Source organism: Mycotypha africana (genome assembly GCF_025528875.1).
Source record: "Mycotypha africana strain NRRL 2978 chromosome Unknown BDF20scaffold_4, whole genome shotgun sequence".
NCBI lineage: Eukaryota > Fungi > Mucoromycota > Mucoromycetes > Mucorales > Mycotyphaceae > Mycotypha > Mycotypha africana.
The window spans coordinates 667,717-685,524 of record NW_026515728.1 but is presented as its reverse complement, the minus strand read 5'-3'; the positions used below and the strand labels follow the sequence as shown (position 1 = coordinate 685,524).

At 37.7% G+C, this 17,808-nt stretch overlaps 10 protein-coding genes across 10 annotated transcripts; 6 read left to right on the top strand and 4 right to left on the bottom strand.

Annotated features, from left to right (window-relative positions):
- The first annotated feature begins 50 nt into the window (after positions 1–50).
- BDF20DRAFT_863605 (uncharacterized protein) lies at positions 51–896 on the top strand. Its single transcript, XM_053080685.1, has 2 exons — positions 51–439; positions 542–896. Exons 1-2 carry the CDS (start codon positions 110–112, stop codon positions 656–658), a joined length of 447 nt encoding a protein of 148 aa, XP_052937080.1. The 5' UTR covers positions 51–109; the 3' UTR covers positions 659–896.
- Positions 897–2,088, bottom strand: BDF20DRAFT_863604 (uncharacterized protein). Its single transcript, XM_053080684.1, has one exon. It carries the CDS (start codon positions 2,041–2,043, stop codon positions 1,111–1,113), a length of 933 nt encoding a protein of 310 aa, XP_052937079.1. The 5' UTR covers positions 2,044–2,088; the 3' UTR covers positions 897–1,110.
- Positions 2,089–2,498: 410 nt separating this feature from the next.
- Positions 2,499–3,981, bottom strand: BDF20DRAFT_863600 (uncharacterized protein). Its single transcript, XM_053080683.1, has 4 exons — positions 3,669–3,981; positions 3,395–3,577; positions 3,194–3,312; positions 2,499–3,089 (listed from the first exon to the last, which is right to left on the bottom strand). The coding sequence occupies exons 1-4, from the start codon at positions 3,850–3,852 to the stop codon at positions 2,991–2,993; spliced, it is 585 nt and encodes a 194-aa protein (XP_052937078.1). The 5' UTR covers positions 3,853–3,981; the 3' UTR covers positions 2,499–2,990.
- BDF20DRAFT_432732 (uncharacterized protein) lies at positions 3,965–6,504 on the top strand. The gene is made up of 7 exons (XM_053075435.1): positions 3,965–4,371; positions 4,443–5,014; positions 5,086–5,180; positions 5,278–5,556; positions 5,630–5,833; positions 5,894–6,355; positions 6,428–6,504. Exons 1-6 carry the CDS (start codon positions 4,061–4,063, stop codon positions 6,077–6,079), a joined length of 1,647 nt encoding a protein of 548 aa, XP_052937077.1. The 5' UTR covers positions 3,965–4,060; the 3' UTR covers positions 6,080–6,355; positions 6,428–6,504.
- Positions 6,505–6,927: 423 nt separating this feature from the next.
- Positions 6,928–8,455, top strand: BDF20DRAFT_432030 (uncharacterized protein). The gene is made up of 6 exons (XM_053075434.1): positions 6,928–7,084; positions 7,160–7,334; positions 7,397–7,524; positions 7,598–7,684; positions 7,747–7,982; positions 8,102–8,455. The coding sequence occupies exons 1-6, from the start codon at positions 7,030–7,032 to the stop codon at positions 8,183–8,185; spliced, it is 765 nt and encodes a 254-aa protein (XP_052937076.1). The 5' UTR covers positions 6,928–7,029; the 3' UTR covers positions 8,186–8,455.
- A 1,730-nt stretch (positions 8,456–10,185) lies between these two features.
- On the top strand, positions 10,186–10,895 carry BDF20DRAFT_818289 (thioredoxin-like protein; the record flags this gene model as incomplete). The annotated part of the gene is made up of 2 exons (XM_053077347.1): positions 10,186–10,414; positions 10,537–10,895. The coding sequence occupies 2 exons, from the start codon at positions 10,186–10,188 to the stop codon at positions 10,893–10,895; spliced, it is 588 nt and encodes a 195-aa protein (XP_052937075.1).
- Positions 10,896–11,920: 1,025 nt separating this feature from the next.
- On the top strand, positions 11,921–13,173 carry BDF20DRAFT_863590 (uncharacterized protein). The gene is made up of 4 exons (XM_053080682.1): positions 11,921–12,279; positions 12,371–12,520; positions 12,641–12,715; positions 12,792–13,173. Exons 1-4 carry the CDS (start codon positions 12,049–12,051, stop codon positions 12,819–12,821), a joined length of 486 nt encoding a protein of 161 aa, XP_052937074.1. The 5' UTR covers positions 11,921–12,048; the 3' UTR covers positions 12,822–13,173.
- Positions 13,152–14,395, top strand: BDF20DRAFT_863587 (beta-lactamase-like protein). Its single transcript, XM_053080681.1, has 5 exons — positions 13,152–13,383; positions 13,450–13,505; positions 13,591–13,786; positions 13,863–14,004; positions 14,076–14,395. The coding sequence occupies exons 1-5, from the start codon at positions 13,238–13,240 to the stop codon at positions 14,289–14,291; spliced, it is 756 nt and encodes a 251-aa protein (XP_052937073.1). The 5' UTR covers positions 13,152–13,237; the 3' UTR covers positions 14,292–14,395.
- Positions 14,373–15,922, bottom strand: BDF20DRAFT_863583 (uncharacterized protein). The gene is made up of 4 exons (XM_053080680.1): positions 15,609–15,922; positions 15,349–15,529; positions 15,026–15,272; positions 14,373–14,929 (listed from the first exon to the last, which is right to left on the bottom strand). The coding sequence occupies exons 2-4, from the start codon at positions 15,508–15,510 to the stop codon at positions 14,460–14,462; spliced, it is 879 nt and encodes a 292-aa protein (XP_052937072.1). The 5' UTR covers positions 15,511–15,529; positions 15,609–15,922; the 3' UTR covers positions 14,373–14,459.
- A 753-nt stretch (positions 15,923–16,675) lies between these two features.
- Positions 16,676–17,440, bottom strand: BDF20DRAFT_800998 (uncharacterized protein; the record flags this gene model as incomplete). The annotated part of the gene is made up of 2 exons (XM_053076381.1): positions 16,676–16,798; positions 16,862–17,440. Coding segments are annotated over 2 exons (702 nt in total), but the record flags the coding sequence as incomplete, so codon positions are not given.
- Positions 17,441–17,808: the final 368 nt, after the last annotated feature.

Below are 17,808 nucleotides of genomic sequence, written 5' to 3'. Positions count from 1 at the left end.
AGAAAAAGGCGCCGACACAACCATCATGGAAGGACGCGATGAGCCATTACCTATCAAAGATAGACGAAGTAGGAGGCATATTCCTCCCATTTACACTCCGAAGCAATCGATGGATTTAGGTCAGCATCAGAACATGCCAACTCCATTGACGCCGCCACAGAGCGCCACAGATACGAAAGCACCAGCTGCCAGTGAGAATACAAATCCATTTATCACGGAAACAGAGCATTCACCCGCTCCAACGCCGCATGTAACCAATCCATTTGAAATGAATGAACAGGCGAATAAAGCTGCCGCTACCTATCTCGCTGCACAGAATGGAGGAGCATCAACAAATCCATTTGAAAACGAGACTTCTATTGGCGCCTCTGATCAATCAGGTACATATCCTATCCATCTTAATAATGCAAGAACTTTGCGGTCTTCGTTCGATAGCTCACTAGAGGAAGAGAAAAATCAAACATCAGAAGTCAAAAGCAAACATCATCATTTAATGCGTAATCCGTTCAAAAAATATCTGTCGCGGAATAGCAGTAGGTACAAGGAAGATCATCAGCCATCGAATGTAGACAACAATGGCAATAGGATCAATCGTCAATCCGCAGAGTTAATGAGGAGATTCTCCAGTCGTAGAAATGCTCTCCATGGCCCTTTTTAATAACGATAGAAAGAAGCTCATGTGTGCCTCCTTAAAGTTTGCTCTGTAATTTGAGCCTTTTTGTTTCTACTCCCCCACGTGTTCAGACTGTGCACAGTCCCCTTTGTGGTTGTGTAACTGGAGCCATTACATCATTTCATCAAAATACAAGACGGATGCATTCGAGATGTGCATTATTCCTGTCTGCTTTATTTAAAGAACCCGACAGAAATATTTTCAACGATTACAATAGTCGAGTAATTATTTAAACGGTTTATTTTGTTTATTTATAATACATATGGTCATGATATCAATTTATCTTGAATTAACACAAAAAAGCAATAAATGTACAAGAGTATAAGCGTAATGGAAAGTATATAATTTACAACGGGGTTCAAAAGAGTATACGCACGGAGGTCTCTATGGCCATGCGCACATTTTGAAAGAGAGGGTATGTAGCTGAGGGGTTATATCTAAGAGTACAAGTCGAGTAAAGTAGGGATGCTTAAAGCCACGCGATCAATAAAGTAGTAGCCGCATACAATATCAGGAAATGTTGGAATCAAAAAAGAGGCCAGAGAAGAAGCGTTGCTATTCACATTACTGGTTGTTGTAGGTATTTGCCGCGCATAATCTGCCGGTAATTGCGGTCTTTTAAGATCCCCCTCATCATTGCTAGTAGTGCTCCTACTGTCATATAAATGCCCGTCCTTTATCTTATGAGTCCATTCCGTTTGTTGCTCTATCACTGTCTGCTCCTGGCTCTGCCTATGTATGATGACACTTTTTCTAATATTATAAATTTGTTGGTGCTTTTGTCCCGCCATCATCCCTGATGTAGCAGGTATTAAACATGAATCCAAAATGCAACCTGATTGGTAAATGGTCATCATTTCTTGATATTTGTTGGTTCTAGAAAATTCACTTGCACCCGAGAAAGATCCAGCCCTTGTAGGCGGTAAATTTTTCCTTATATCCCATAACGATATCAAATATTTCTGCTGCTGCTGTTGTTGTTTATTGCTATTATCATCGTTGTTTGGGTTCTTCAACAGCAGTTTTCCATGAGAAACATAGACATCCTTCACTTTGAAACAGTAATGGTTGGAACACGTGAAATCAGGCAGTATCCATATAAACCTGTTCAAGCTATCAAATGAATGATAATATAAAGGTAAAAATGATTCATTCCTTCCACTGTTATTGGCTGGCAGGTTGGTAGCAAGTTCATTTGAATTGGTAGAGACAATATTGACTATAGGTTTCTGTTTATGTAATCGCAGCTTCTGGGTTAATGCTTCATCAATAATTGTTGTACCAGGAAATGCTGCATATAAAGCTCTGTAAGAGGACAGTGGTAAATAGCTGAATATATGCAATATGACTTCCAAAGGTAATCTATCCATTCAATGTCGTTTTGATGAAAGAGAAAAAACAAAAAAAAAAAAAAAAAGAAGGGAAAGAAGTAGGGTTTCCCTAGTTTTTTAAATAATGATGATGATTAAAAAGAAGGTTTCCCCACAAATTCAGTAACCAACAGGCTGCTGACAAAAAGAATGGATTAACAGAAATCCAGAAATTTAGTCTTGTCAAACAATCAATTCGGCATAAATGGTTACAGTCTGCGATATACTTCACCTGAAATTTTACAATTACCGTCGCTTCTGTTTCAGAGCTTCCTTTCATGTTGACTTGCTTCTTAGATTGAATACATATTGTAACGATATAATGATGAATTAAATGAATCCGAAACAGATCTTTATTTTTTTTTTCTTCTGATTGGTCACGCTTCTACACCTATGACATTACTACATTTTTCAATAAATTGAAGGGATGCAGTACAAACTTGAAAAGAGTTAGGATAGAATTTGATAATTTTAATAGCTAGTGAACAATCAGGTGAGTTGGTTGATATTTTGATTTAGAGTAAAAGGGAAAGCTACATTGTTGCTTTGACCTCAATATGATTCCCAAGCTACCTACTTCAACATAAATATATGAAGGCTCGTATCCTAAGACATAGCTCCAATGACTTCTTTCGAAATAGCATTAGAGCCATACAAAATATATACTGCTAAACGCTTAACGAAAAGTTGTGCACTTTCTTAAAGACGTGTAATTCACTGTCAAAAACACCCAAAACTTTGCTTCAAAGCAAATCTTTGAGTAGTGCTGATGGTATGACATCTCACTGTTTCTCACCATTGCAATATGTTCTCTGTTACTCTATTCAATCGAAACCATAGTTTTGAACTCTCTATTGAAAGCAAGTTTTTTGCCCGTGCACTAACAATAGTTTATTTTCTGATCAGACCAACTCCAAAGGGTATAGTGATTGGGGTTTTGATGGTTATTATGATTGCGAACGCTGACGTTCCAAATTCAGTAAATGCGTCTCAACGCCTGTGAGAATGTTGTCCCAGGATATAAATATTTCTGATAGTGTGTTCACCTATGAGGGGATAAATGAAGGGGTAAGCAAAGATAAAAATAAGTGGCGTCTAACACAAATATCTGAGAAGCTATATCCTCGAGGATAACAGTGCACCCACTTACTGTTCCATTGTACCGTTCCATAAAGTCTGTAATCTGCTTCGTTAATCTATGGAGTTCGGTAACTTGATCTGTATGTGACATCTCTAACGGCGCTAGCTTTGGTTCCAATGTATCCACTGCTATAATGGGTGGGATTTTCGTGTTTCAATTCCTACATATTTGTTCACGTCCAGTATCGGTATTACTGCTCGTTTTCCTTACCAGCTAAATCAGATCCATTAATCACATATTCCAAATCTTTGATTTGCTTAACTTCTTTTGCAAACTTCTCGATATCTTCTTGAGCATTTAACAGTAACTCTACTTTGACATCGGAAGCCAAATTCTCACGTTCCAACATAAAGGTTGATGTAACGGGATTCAACTTTTCGGAATGTGCTTCATCTAACAGAATGGAAAGAAGGAAATATATACGCTTAAGTTGAGCCTGTCCGACATCTCTTCATCAGGTTGTTGAGATATTCTTGGTAATCACATTTTCTTATAAAGTCTTTGATGGGTTTATTTTGTCTGTATACATTATTCAGTTCTTTTTGAAGCGCTTCTAATCGTTCTGGTACTGTTGCCTCGTTGAGGGTGGTATTGCTGTATTGCTCCTGTTGACCGAACAGAATGTATTCTAAATGTCGTAATCTTGCTCCAAAGCCGTATTCATCCATTATTCAAATATTTCTCTACTCCAACAATTGGAATATTATGTGGGTTGGCAGTTTTTCACGACCTTTCCCCTTAATTTAATGCGTCCTTTTAATTTCGTGGCGTCCAAAAGTAATTCATCTCAGTCTTAGATTGACACGACGATCATTTCGTTTCCACCGATCCTTTTTGTGAGAGAATATCCATTTGCCTATCCACCAAAAGCGCAACATGGGAAAGAAGATTACATATTTTATCACCCGCCATACCGGGATCAGCGAAACAGCTCGAGTCTATGGCGATCTTAGAAAGCAAATTGCTGAATATCACAACGCAGGAAAAATGAGGAAAGCAGGGAAAAAAGCGATCGAGCTACTTGAGTACATTACAGATTTGTGTACGGAAGAGGAGACAATAGAACCAAAATATGATCAGTACTTACAAAAATCCATAAACCTCTGCGAGCATTATGTTAAATATATAAAAAAATGGCCTGATTTATTTTGCACAGCACAAAAGGCACTTAGTGCAGGTTATTTAGTGTAAGCGATTGCACATACTCTTATCTTTATTCAGCTACAGAAGGCTCATACCTTGCCGGCATAATAATTAGGTTGAATAACTTTGAAAAGGCCATTGGTCATGGTAAAAAAGCCGTTGAGAGGCTACAACAGTCATCTAACCATGACAATATAAACGCTATGGATGAAGATCGAAAGTATCAGAAAGAATATCTACAGACATCCTATCGAGCACTAGGCAATATCTATTTTCAAAAGAGCTTACATCCAAAAAATGCACGGCACGACGATGTCGAAATCGCTCTACACTACTATAACAAAGAACGTGAGATACTTGCTACAATGGCGAAAGAGGATATCGAAGGAAATGTAGACGACAATTATCTTGAAGCCTTAATGCAAGCTTCCAATTATAATACGGGAGTCATGCAATGTAAGGTTCCACATTTTCGCAAGGAAGGGGAAGCCAACTTGAAAAGAGCCATTCAACAAGCCGAGGAACTTAAGGATCCAATGAGCGAAAAAAAGGCTTGGTGGGAATTGGGGAATCTATATAAAAGAATCAAGAATTTTGACCTTGTTAAAAGGTGTCAGAAAGAAGAGCATCGACTAATTGAGGATAATTCTTTTACTGATGATGAGATATACTGCTTTAATGAGCGAAGTAAAGTACAAACACGATTGAGCCAAATCCATTTTCTCATGAATTTCTTCTTTTCTTTTTCATTATTAAAGTGTATTTTCATCTCTTCCTTGGCGAATATTGTAACTGTCTTCAGTTGCATGAGACTGCAATTGCAAATAAGGACGCAACTTCCTCAAAGCCTTTTGTAAGTCTGCTGTTTTTGCTTCGCTCTTCTGCGATCATGACTTTAGAACTTCTTTTTCTGACAGTTAACTCAATGTACTGTATTTCTCTTTGTTTAGGATGACACTTTGCGCACGGTAAAAAAAATCAATGCAGCAAGAGAGCAACTGATGAGTATGGTACATAGAAGAAATCACAATGATGAGTTGTTCACAGCAAAACTATTGAATTATATTGAAATGCTTTTCGAACAAGGGGACAAGGAACTGTATCGCATGGCTTTACAAGCTATAGATGAATATTTACCTGCTATGCTACAAGCAAGAGATTATTCTCACTTGGCCTATGCGCAACTTTTGCACTATAAATTAGAAGCACAATGGGCTATTGGAGAATCAGTAAGCTGCAATATCTTTTGATAGTTCTAAACGGTATCACCACCCTATTAATCGCTTCGCTCGCTCTCATTAGGAAAAACAAGATTATCTCAAGTCTAGCAACGATGCTTACGATTTCGTGAAAACCAACTTACTAGATAGCGCATTGAAGCGGCTTGGACTGCTTGTGGAGATATTATCACTTCGTGTGAGAATATACGAATTTTTTAACAATCCGTTACAAATGAATGCTACAAAAACTATGTTGGAAGAGGCTCAAAAAGAAGAAAAATTACTGGTAAAAAACAAGTTTTCATATAACAGCTGAAGAAGTATTACTTATACAAAGGCATTTTAGAGACAAAAACAGGAGAACAATTACCATTTAATGGAAGAGTTAGCCGGACGCAATCGTATAACGCCTTCTATCTCTCAGCTTAGAGAAAGAGTAAGTAGCTCGTCAATTGTATCCATAGACAATAGCAAAATTTTAACATTTTTTAAAGAACATACGAGTGAAAGTCATGACAAAACCTCCAATTGAAATGAACATACATTATGAGCATGCCCCTGAAACTGTTAAACATCTGATGGAAGATATTGCCAAACGATGCTGGGATTTATATGGATTACAGGTAGGTATCTCTCAAAGTTGTTCTTTGCTTCTTGGGTTAGTTGTACTAAACGATGATTTATCTTTTTCCTTTTACAAAGCCGAACATCAAAGCCATACAAACAGAAAATAGTGAGGTCTTACCACAGGATTATCTGCGGCATGTTATAGTGAAAGACAATCAGTTATTTGTAGTAACTGTAAAAAGTATGTATAGCCATTTGAAGCATCAATTGCATTTTAAAGAATTGATCCATACTTACGTACGTTATGTATCAGATATGGTTAATAAGAAACCTATTGAGATCTATGAAAATACCTGCAAACGACTGAAAGTGAAGCCTGTTGAACCACTGATTCTTACCCTGGCTGACCAAACGATTCAAGAATTATCTTTTTCGTCTTTATGTAAGTCAATGACAACATAACTTTTACGAGTACTTGTTTTGGAATTCATATTAATCTGCCGACCCAATCTAGATTTCTTAACTGAACAAGCTACTGTAATCCAACAAGTTATTGAGAAGTGTTACATTCTTCAATCTCTGGACCTGTCTTCCAACATGTTATGTAAGTCCCACTGGTCTCTTCTTGTGGTTTATAAAAAGAATGTGAACTAAAAATTTACAAAATCCCCAGGTAACAATGATATTGCTTTCCTCTTGAAAAAGGCTAACCCAGGGTTAGGAGTGCTTCATCTGGGGAATAATTGCTTAACAGCAGATTGCCTCGATTCTATCAAAGTCTTTTTGCAGTTACGCTCACTTAACTTATGCTACAATCCGATTGGCCCAGATATCTTTCGCAAATTTCATCATTTCTTACAGAAATTACGATCGCTAAGAGTTATCGATCTTGAAAATACAAATATAGGCGACCAAATGGTAATTGATGATGTTCTGTTGCATAGTTACGAGATGTATAGTAGCAGTAAAGGTATTTTGCATTTCAGCCAACCAGAGCTTAGGGTAGACTATCACGTAAACTCATCAAAACTTGTGTTGCCAATAGCGTTTAATGCAGCCAATCTGACACTCAATTTGGGAAATAATCATTTCAAAAATGACATGTTATCGCAGCTCACCTCCTTATTCTTACACATCAACCGATTATCGAGATTAGAATTATCAAGCATTTTCAGTGATTCTGATTGGATGAACTTTGCAAAATTATCTGATTTACCAAAGTAGGTTGTAGTCCCCTCTTTCTTAATGCACCTCATTTTACTTACGAGCATCCTACTGTTAGGTTAATGGAATTAAGTTTCAGATATACCAATCGACAAACTTTCGATTACTGCCACTTTGATCCTTTTTTCGAAGCAAAACGAACCTTAACACACTTGGATTTAAGCAGCTGTGGTTTGACTGCAGATGGTAAAACGTAGCAAAGAGAGTGAACAACTCGAGAAGCGCCAATGCTGATGAATTACTTTCTCAATTTTTCCAGACATGATTGGATTGAGTCATAGCCTTGATCATCTCTTGAAACTCAAAAAACTAACACTGGATTCCAATCCAATGATTGGGGTGAAAGGTAAGAAAATTGCTGCTGACACGTTGCAAATAATCGGAAAGTACTAACTCGATAGGCTTTAGGCTTGAATTACCTAGACGGAGTTGTTGAAAAATCAAAGGTAGACATTCTGGAAATTACCAACTGCGGCATATCAGACGAAGGTATACAACTTATTGTACGCTGGATTTATCGCCTACGCAGTCTTGATGTTTCGCAAAACCGAGATCTGCGTTTATCGCAGACTGACATTGATAAGCTATCTGACATTCTAAATAATGAGAAAATGCCAAGAAGAATAATATTAGATGACTTTAGGGTACGTATATATGCTTGTAACTGTTAAGCCATACAACAACAAAAGAAATTGCTACAAGATTATATATTTTATCGGCTAACCCTGATATACATTTTACGTAATTGTTTGCTGACATCCAGAAGGAATCACCAGCAAAAATTTTTGGATTATCTTTTCAGCCAAACAGTCAATTCTCTGGGTCACCCTTCGAAGCAGATCAATAGACTTACTTACTGCAACCGTTTTTCTGCACTGTGATCGAGATACCCCTCCCCCTCCAAAAAAAACCCTTATACCAGGTCACTTCTAAGTGCTACCAACTTTGCGAAGTCCAACAGTATATATACACTTTTGAATGGGATCCTGAGCTAAAATTGATTTTAGATGAATTCTTCTCACAGAAGTAGAAGTAAAAGAAGGTCGCTAGAATTTCCTGCTCAATCCAAATAACTGCAGCCTATAGCCTTTCTCAAACGAGTGCGACTGTTCCTTCATCAAATTTTTTCTCGTTGTATACTTTCTGTTAAAAAAGGAACAAGATTCATTGCGAAAATAAGAATGGGTGGACAGATAGGGTTGCCAGCACTTGTAATATATAAATTTACAAACAAATTTTATTCTAACCTCTGAAACACATTATACCACAATATATGGTTATTCAACATTGAGCAGCAGATTATTGAATAGCTTGGCACGACTATAGTACAAGTATTCACTGTCATATTTTTGTATCTTGTTCGCCTCCTTTTTACAAACGCTGAAATATGCTACTTTACAATAAAATTCAATTCTGCGAATCTTCGCTTGTAGAAATCCTCTGGTTACCAATCGACAGTCTATACACAAATGGTTCTATTCAAGATTGCATCGGGTCTGAAACATTGAAAGCAGAAACAACAACAACTTTCCCGTCAAACCACTCATCCTTCAATGGGCAAAATGCATGGTGTATTTGCAGTCTAAAATATGATATCCATCATGGAAATCCCATAACTCATTTGCAATGACGTGCTATTATGTATAGAAGCTCTCATCATGGAAACTTTCCAATTAATAATTCTTTCGTGTCGATATTAGCTATCCTCATCAATGGGCGATCAAATAGCAGTATTGTTCGACTGAACAACTTCGTTTTCTGCAGTACTACCGGAGCTGGTAGGGTTTGGATGAATATCTTCTAGAACCCATACTGTTCAAATATCGACTCGAAATCATGCGGTACTGAAAACTGCAAATGTCATAATGGATTTTCTATAATGTATCTGCAGTTCACAGGCAGGCTCTGAAGGCAAACATTGTGGATATCCATTATAAAGCGCCAAATGATGGAAGAGGCGTTGTTATCACAAAGTAACAATGTTGCTTTCTGTCTTTTACGAAATGCAACATTTGTTATTCAGAGTCTCTAATCGAGATTATGTGATGTGACGACATAAAATAGGGTATGGCATGAATGGCATTAAAAATTGTTGACATCCCATTTTTGATTATGCATTATCTGCGAATAAGCTTGAGCGATAGCTGTCAAAAGTCCCATTTACAGCCGTGCTGTCCAAACGAGCCCACAAGATTCTCCTAATTAGTATTGACAACTGGCAATGAGAAACTCGATTTCTTTTTTACCACTCGAATCAGGATCTCAACGATAGTTGTTGAAAAGACGCGAAAAACTCTCTTTGTCCGCTTTGTAGAGTTTATTCTGATCCCTTTTTTCCCTTTGAACCTCATTAAGCGTATTTTAATCCTTTTACTTCTTTCCGGTCGAACCCGGACTTTTTCCTTCTGCCTCAAATATTGGCGGTTCACTGGGAAGAAAATGACTACCACAGGCTAAATTTCTCTGTACCTGATGGTCGTTAGTAAGCATCCCCCTGATTCGACGACATAAAAGGAACGGAGATTGAAGTCAGGATCAGATTCTGGGGATGAACTGCTGCTCAAGAAAATGCCGATATGAACAACTTTGCGAATGAGCACACAAACTTCATGTCGATTGGCAAATGGCTCGTCTTAGTAAGCGTTGTTCAGATTCAGCAAAAAAGCTCATCAGATGGAAGATGAATTTTTTTTTTGCGGCAAGTGCGTTGACAAATCAGGATTATCCGTTCCTTCCAGCAAAATTTTCAGCTATAAATACTGATGACATTCTACGTTGTTCTTCTATTTTCTTCTTCTTTACTTTTCATTATACTCTTATTTTAAATTTTAGTATACATACATAACAATGGTCGCTCAAGTTCAAAAGCCCGCTCCCGAATTCTCTGCTGATGCCGTCGTCAATGGCGAATTCAAGAAGGTCTCCCTCTCTGACTACAAGGGCAAATATGTTGTCTTCTTCTGGTACCCTATGGATTTCACCTTTGTCTGCCCTACTGAAATCCTTGCCTTCTCTGAACGTATCAAGGAATTCGAAGCTTTGGACACTGCTGTTATCGGTGCCTCTACTGATTCTGGTAAGTTAAGAGTCATATATACTTATTAGTTGGTCAGAAGGGGATTATGGCGGAAAAGGAATGAAAGAAACGCGTTACTCACGTACCCTTCTCTTTGTAAAATTATATTTTCTTCTTAATAGAATACTCTCATCTTGCCTGGATTAACACTCCCCGTAAGCAAGGTGGTCTCGGTGAAATGAACATTCCTCTCATTGCTGATAAGACCAAGAAGATCGCTCAAGATTATGGTGTTCTCCTTGAAGATGCTGGTGTCGCTCTTCGTGGTCTCTTCATCATCGACCCTAAGGGTATTGTTCGTCAAATCACTATCAACGATCTTCCCGTTGGTCGTTCCGTTGATGAAACTCTCCGTCTTATTGAAGCTTTCAAGTTCACTGATGAACACGGTGAAGTTTGTCCCGCTGGTTGGACTCCTGGTAGCAAGACCATCAAGCCTGATGTCGAAAAGTCCAAGGAATACTTCGAAGCTGCCAACTAAATATGAATGACCTATTCGAAAACACTTTATAACCCCTTAATTTAAGTACGCATCGTTTCTCATTCTTTTACATCGACCTCAAAATTGTTAACTTATGTATATAAATGAAAATAAAAAAGAGCAATCTCTTAAAATATTTCTTTGACTCATTTTGTCGAAAGTTCAGCTTACTGAAAATTTGTCAAATATCAGTATTTTAAATGTTATACAAGTTGTATCGACTGTACTGAGTGTTGAGCAGCGTATTACAAATAAACTATCTGTTTGACAGGCAGTACTTGGGAACGGATATATAAGATGCCGCTTCAAAAATTTTAATATTATCGTAGAAAGATAGGTTCATGCGCTTAAACATGTAATAAATGTTCAATGAGATTTTCGATTTAAAAAGGTGCTGGTATTTTTGTCATTTCCCAAAATCAAAGGAATATCGATCGGTGCTAAGGTACATTTTACGCACATATAATCTGACTTCAACGACAAACAGTTGCTCGGAATTGCTCATTTTCGAACTGAGCAGCACAACGAATCTGCTAGCTATTGACAGTTTCCCGCTTGCCATATTCGTATCTCGGGCTCAGCTGATATCAGGCAATTTGTAAGGAGGCCGTGGCTGGTGAAAAGTTCGGCACCGACCTAGCCACAAGTAAGGAAAATGATGGAGACCTTTCGGAAGTTTCACCTGTCAAAAGGATAAAACAGATAAAGAAAAAGAACAGCGTCCTCAGAGTATCCGAATCCGAAAAGATAAAAAAGAAAGGCGTCCTCAGAGTATTTGAATATAGTTTATGATTTATGAGTAGCTATTTAGCAGCAAAAAGGTTGTTCATAATTCGTAACAGAGGACTATCTAGATGCTACATTGAGTCAATTTACTGACGTCATCTTTGTTTGAAAGCGTGTATTATGCGATTGCAGGAGTGGCCAATACGAATTGAGAAACTCAACTCTTTGTGACGTAGTTTCTCAGTCTTCGGACTAGATTTTATTGGGAAATGTAGAAGAGGGGGAAAGAGAAGAGGGGTGTATGTTAATCAATAAATGATTGGTGTGGGGCAGGAACAACAATATCAGCTGGAGTGCTATTATTCACTTTTCAACAGCTTGTCAACCAGAAAAAACCTTCCTTTATAACAGTTCACTCTTCTACTACATGTCATTTCGTGCAGCTACACAGCATGCGTTGAATGTACGACGCATTATGTCGATGACTCGTCAACCCCTCAGCATCACGTCAGCCCGTAACCAATCGACGTTAAATACCGGCGAAATACTTGAAGATCCCCAGATTGGTGATTATCCCAATTTGCCTCGTTATAGTGCACAAACGAGAGGACCTTATGGTTGGGATGATCCACAGGATAAGCGTAACTTTGGAGAAACTGTAAGCTCTCGGCTACTTCAATTTTATGCATAAAATAAATAATTTTGCTAATGATTCACATATTCACATATGCACCTCTCAATGAGAATAGCTTCACGAAGAAGACGAGCTTTTCGGTGTTTGGGCACCTGATTTGCACCATTACAGTCCTTATAAAGCTTTATTCCAATTCGGCCTTGCTACAGCTATTTTTGCTACATTTGCAGGCATAGTTTACAAAACCTATCCTGATAAGCCAGCGGTAAGTTACACGACTTTGTTGACAAAACCATTCAATAAAAAAATTGGAAATTGGGAATGGAGCGATGTGAGATGATAAGCATACTTATTAACCGTTGTCATCTATTGACAAAAAAAAAAGGTTCCTCGAACGTATCCTTATAATGGGTTAACTGAAGAATTTGGCGCACGTGAAGGTGATATTCGTCCACGCGGAGTAAGGATTGACTGAATGATTACAACCTATGCGGATAGATGTTGTCGCTAATAGTTGTTCTATAATCAATCTTTAGGCTCGTATTGGAGAAGAGGATGAAGAATAAAGAAAGAAAAAAGGATGTCATTATCAAATTTGAGAAAAGATATATAGAACCCTATTATGGATTATTCGATCCATTAACCTAAACGACCACACACTCTGTATACATTCCATACACACACAAAGCTACAGCTTTTGTGATTAAATTTATTTATAATGCTGCAACTATCAGCAAAAAAGTAACTCTTTCGTTTCGTGGCCTGCTTTGGATTTTTTACTGTGATTCAAATCGGACTTCTTTCCCTTTGTGTTTGATTGTTCAGAAGGGTCGTCGAGAAACTTCTGTTCAGAATGTTCATTTGGAAATAAGTTTTTTTTCAACAAAAATGATTTTCGAGAAATGAATATAAAAGGAAACTGAATTTATAATTTTTCTTCCCCTTTTTTGTTCTTTCTAACTAAGAAATTCTAGTCATAGAAATGAAAGTTATACCTATTGCTGTACTTGAAGACAATTACTCTTATATTTTAATTGATGACAAAACAAAAGAGGCTGCTGTCATTGACCCAGTTGAACCTTTAAAGATATTGAATTTGATTAGCCAAACAGGCTCAAAACTGACAAGGTGAAGAATTGGCTGTTCTATATGGAAGTATCTGTAGCCTTATCACTAAAGTATTTTGAATTATAGTGTTTTCACTACACATCATCATTGGGACCATGCTGGTGGAAATATAGAGCTTATCGGTAATAAGAAATAAGTTTGGATTGTTGGAAAATGCAAAGCTTATATTGATGAGGAAGGTATGATTCTTTTTTTTTATTATATTAGCCAAGAAGCCTGGGTTGGCCGTATATGGCGCGGATGCCCGCATTCCAGAAATCAACTATGTTTGCAAAGATCATGAAGAATTCAAATTCGGCTCTTTGGTTATTACACCGCTCCATACGCCTTGTCATACAAAGGGCCATGTATGCTACTATGTGGTGGACCCCGCCACAGGTGAAAAAGCAGTATTTACAGGAGAGTATGTACCAAATCCCAGCATTCAATCTTCCATAGATATACTGATCAAAAAAATTCACAAACTATCAATATGACAGCACATTATTTATTGGCGGCATAGGAAAGTTTTTCGAGGGCGACGCGCGCGATATGTATAGAATTCTTTTCCATGTGATAGGTAATTTACCCGATGAGACGTGGGTATACTGTGGACATGAATATACAAAGAATAATTTGAAGGTATAATAATAGTGGCCAGATAATTGTGCACGGTTAAATCGCCGTTACTGATATTTCTCGACGTTGTTTAGTTCGCTTTGACTATTGAACCTCATAATGAAGCACTGATCGCTAAATGGAACTGGTGTCAAGACAAAATAAACACCGTTCCTTCAACGATAGGACAGGAGAAACTCTATAATCCTTTCTTCAGGGTGAACGAACAGACTATACAGATGGTAGTTGGAAAATCAGACCCAGTAGAAGCATTACATACATTACGTGAAATGAAGAACAACTTCTCATGAACATAGCGAAAGTTAATCTTGCTTAGAATTTATAAAGCATTCTATATATCGGCATCGGGCATCATTAAACTTGAAACAAACAAAAAAAAAAAAAAAAAAAAAATGTACAAAGCGACAATTACTTTTATTTTTTGTGATTATTTTCATATTTACAGAAACCTTCAACGATTAATCATGACCTGGATCCATCAATTGTTGATCCACAGTATCTTCATACTCACTATCATCTTCATTATGGGGAGTAGCAGAAGCCAAAGGCTTGTACATATTCTTATTATCAGTGATGTTGGCCCAGCGACCTGATTTCGGTCTCTTTCGAACAGAAGCACCACTGACAGTAGTCCATTGTTGATTGTCATCATTATCTTGACCATGTTCAACTTCGTCAGGCTTCTGCTTGTTTGCAAAGTTGCTAGCTTCATCAGACCGATACATTTCGTAATCTATACGCTCAGAAGAGAGCTGATCTAGTCTTTTCTGTCTTTCAATCATTTCTTCATCATCTTGAAGCGTAACGGAATCATTATTGCCGCCACCATTGCCGCTACCCTTGTATCTGTTCCATGACTCGGATTGTTCACCATTATTGTTCTCACTATTTGAAGGAGGCATAGGAGGAGGAGTATAAACTTCAGGATCTTTGGACAAGTCGAGAGGGTGAACAACCAGAACAGAATTTCGATCTGGGTTAGTGACAATGGTCCTTCTGTTAATGTTCTTCCTTGCTCTCTTACGTTTAGCAATTTCGTCAAACAATTTCTGACGCTGTCGATGCATCATATTGGAAAAATCAGATTTCTTATTGCCCGATTCTTGATTTTCATGATAAGTGATATTTCCTGCGCTATTTTGTTTCTCGTTCGCCGTATTATCATCATCAGACCACTGATCACTGTGATCGTCGGATGAAACCAATTTTCTGTGTCTTCTGTCGGCAGTCAGACGACGCTGGAATCTGAATATGATGTATACGCAAATAAACTATACCAAAGGAAAGTGCCAATAAGTGAGCAAAAAGTATGTACACGTTTAAGCAATGTGTTTTTTTTTTTCTTACCGAGAGCACCGTATAGGCTAGCCAAGAAGCAATTCGCTCAGTAGAAAAACTCTTCCATTCGCTCTCACAAGCAGCACGGACTCGTCGCATATCGTCGTTTTCTTTGAAACCTAGATCCCACCAAAAGAACCGACTTGGATCGCGTTGAAGACAAGTATCCATCAGGATGTACTTGTAACTGGTAAATAGTAAGATGACATGAACCATGCCAACTATAAAATGTATAAAGTTGATAATGACGAGTCCAACCATGAATATAGTGACTCCGCCGACGGATTTCTATACATCAAATTAAATGGTGTAAGCAAATGTTCTCACATTTCAAGCAAGTGTTGGAAATTCTAATGTATTTTTACTGTAAGGGCCATGATGAAACCAAATATACTCCACAAACTCGTAACGCCAATAAATGCAATATAGACGTAAAAATCACCCATTCTGTAGCTGTTGACCCAATCTATTGCACAAAAGTAGAACTAGTTACAAAATGATTTCCTTCCTTCTGTTTGAACCTTTACAATCTCTTACCGCTCAAATACGTGAGATCAACTGCCATAAGTGCAGGACCCATAAGCTTTCAGGTTAAAAAAAAACGCAAGATCTGTGTGAAACTCTTGTTGTAATGATTTCGAACAACTTTCAAAACTTACGATCAAAAAGAGTATGGTAGCACATGAAAACGCGTGCGATGTCAGGATACGCGAGATTAAATTTTGCCTTTTCATCTTCCAGTTGATTGATTACTCAGTGACAAAATAACAAAATGAAAAGAGCAACGACGATGCAATATTGCCAGAGAAGTAATTTAACGTCGTCTAAGCAATCATGAAGAATTGTGTAATGCAAGGAAAGTCAGTGGCTTTTTATTATTAATGTTTCGAATAAGCAGGCTTTTTTTCAAGGGGCAAGTGAAACGGACGCAATAAGGGCAAATTCTGAAAATGTGATATAATGCATATTATAGTTTTTTCTCAGTTCTAGAACAACTCATACATTTTCGCATTATCATCGGAGGTTCATCTGTGATATTGCAGAGCAATGATTGTCGTTTATCTAAAATTCCATATAACGTTTCCGTAAATGTATGCCGAACCCGGAGACTGTTGTTGACGTTCTTTGTTGCATTAAACACTCAAGACTACTATTTCTACTTATTGACAGGTAATATGGAGCTTCTGTGAATAAAAATGGTATCATACTCTGTAATCTCTTGGCCTTCAATTGAGTCAACATCCTTGCGTAATACACTTGAATCATCGTTGTCGTTGCTGGCTATAGATAACTCATCATTGTCTGCTGTTTCGTCAAGTAAAGGATTTGATGAAGTAGGCACTAGTCCAAGCCAACAAAGCCTAGAGCAAATTTGAAATAGTCTTATTATATGATGTGTTGACCAAGTTCTCTTCGTCGCCAATGTAATGTATCTTAGTGAATTTGTGAATGTTTGAGGCTCTTTTGCTCCGTCACGATTGGTATCTTTATTATCAGGCTGTTCGCTGGTAGTGCTCGATACAACAGTTTCCTTTGTAATTGAACGAAGTAAATAATCTGCATGCAAGTGAATTTGACAGCCAACAATAGACAATTCCTCTAAATGAGGGCAATGGTGCATAAGTCTGCCAAAAGCCGCTGCGTCCAATGACGTATAATAATTACCCCTCACACTCAGCAGTTTCAATTTGCGTAGAGGCAGCGACGGATAGTATCTCCTTTCCAACTTCTTCGTTAAGTCAAATGCGTGTTCTGAGAGTGTCGTCCATCCGTCAATCGTCAATTCTTCCAAATTGGGACAATTCAATAAAAGATACTGTACGATATTATCACGAACACCACAGATGCTGATAGACCGAATGAGAGAAAGATGAGGCTGGAGTATTGGTACGAGCTCTGTCAGTTTCCATAATACCTTTTGACGCTCATCCTCCTTCGATAGATGGATAGACTTTTTCAAATGAATATGTCGCCACATAGAAGGGTCGTCAGAATACTTGAGGAACGTTTTAGAGACCAGTCGTGCAATACTAAGGTCAACCTGGCTCAAATTGTTGAATATCTTCCATATGAGCTCCGCAGGTAACGTAAACAAGCGGGAAGGTTCAGCGATAGTCTTCATTAGCAAAGTGGATAAAGGAAAGCTATGAAAAATGAAATATAGAGTTCTGAAAGTTTGTAAAAGTGATTAAAAGAATTTCAGGCATGACGATTTGAATTTTTTATACAAAAAAGAATACCGGCCTGGACCGAGAAGTTTAATGGCTATAAAGGAGAGATTGATGCCTTTGAACTAATATATATGTATGAAACGCATGAGAACAAAAGAATTCTGTCATTCTCCTAGAATTATGAGAATTATCCTTATAACCGCGCCTAGGCCTTTTAAAGCTTAAGTAGTGTGCCAAGGTTTTAAGAATTAATTTGTGTACAAAGTGAAGTATTTCAAACAGGTTTATTATTCGAATC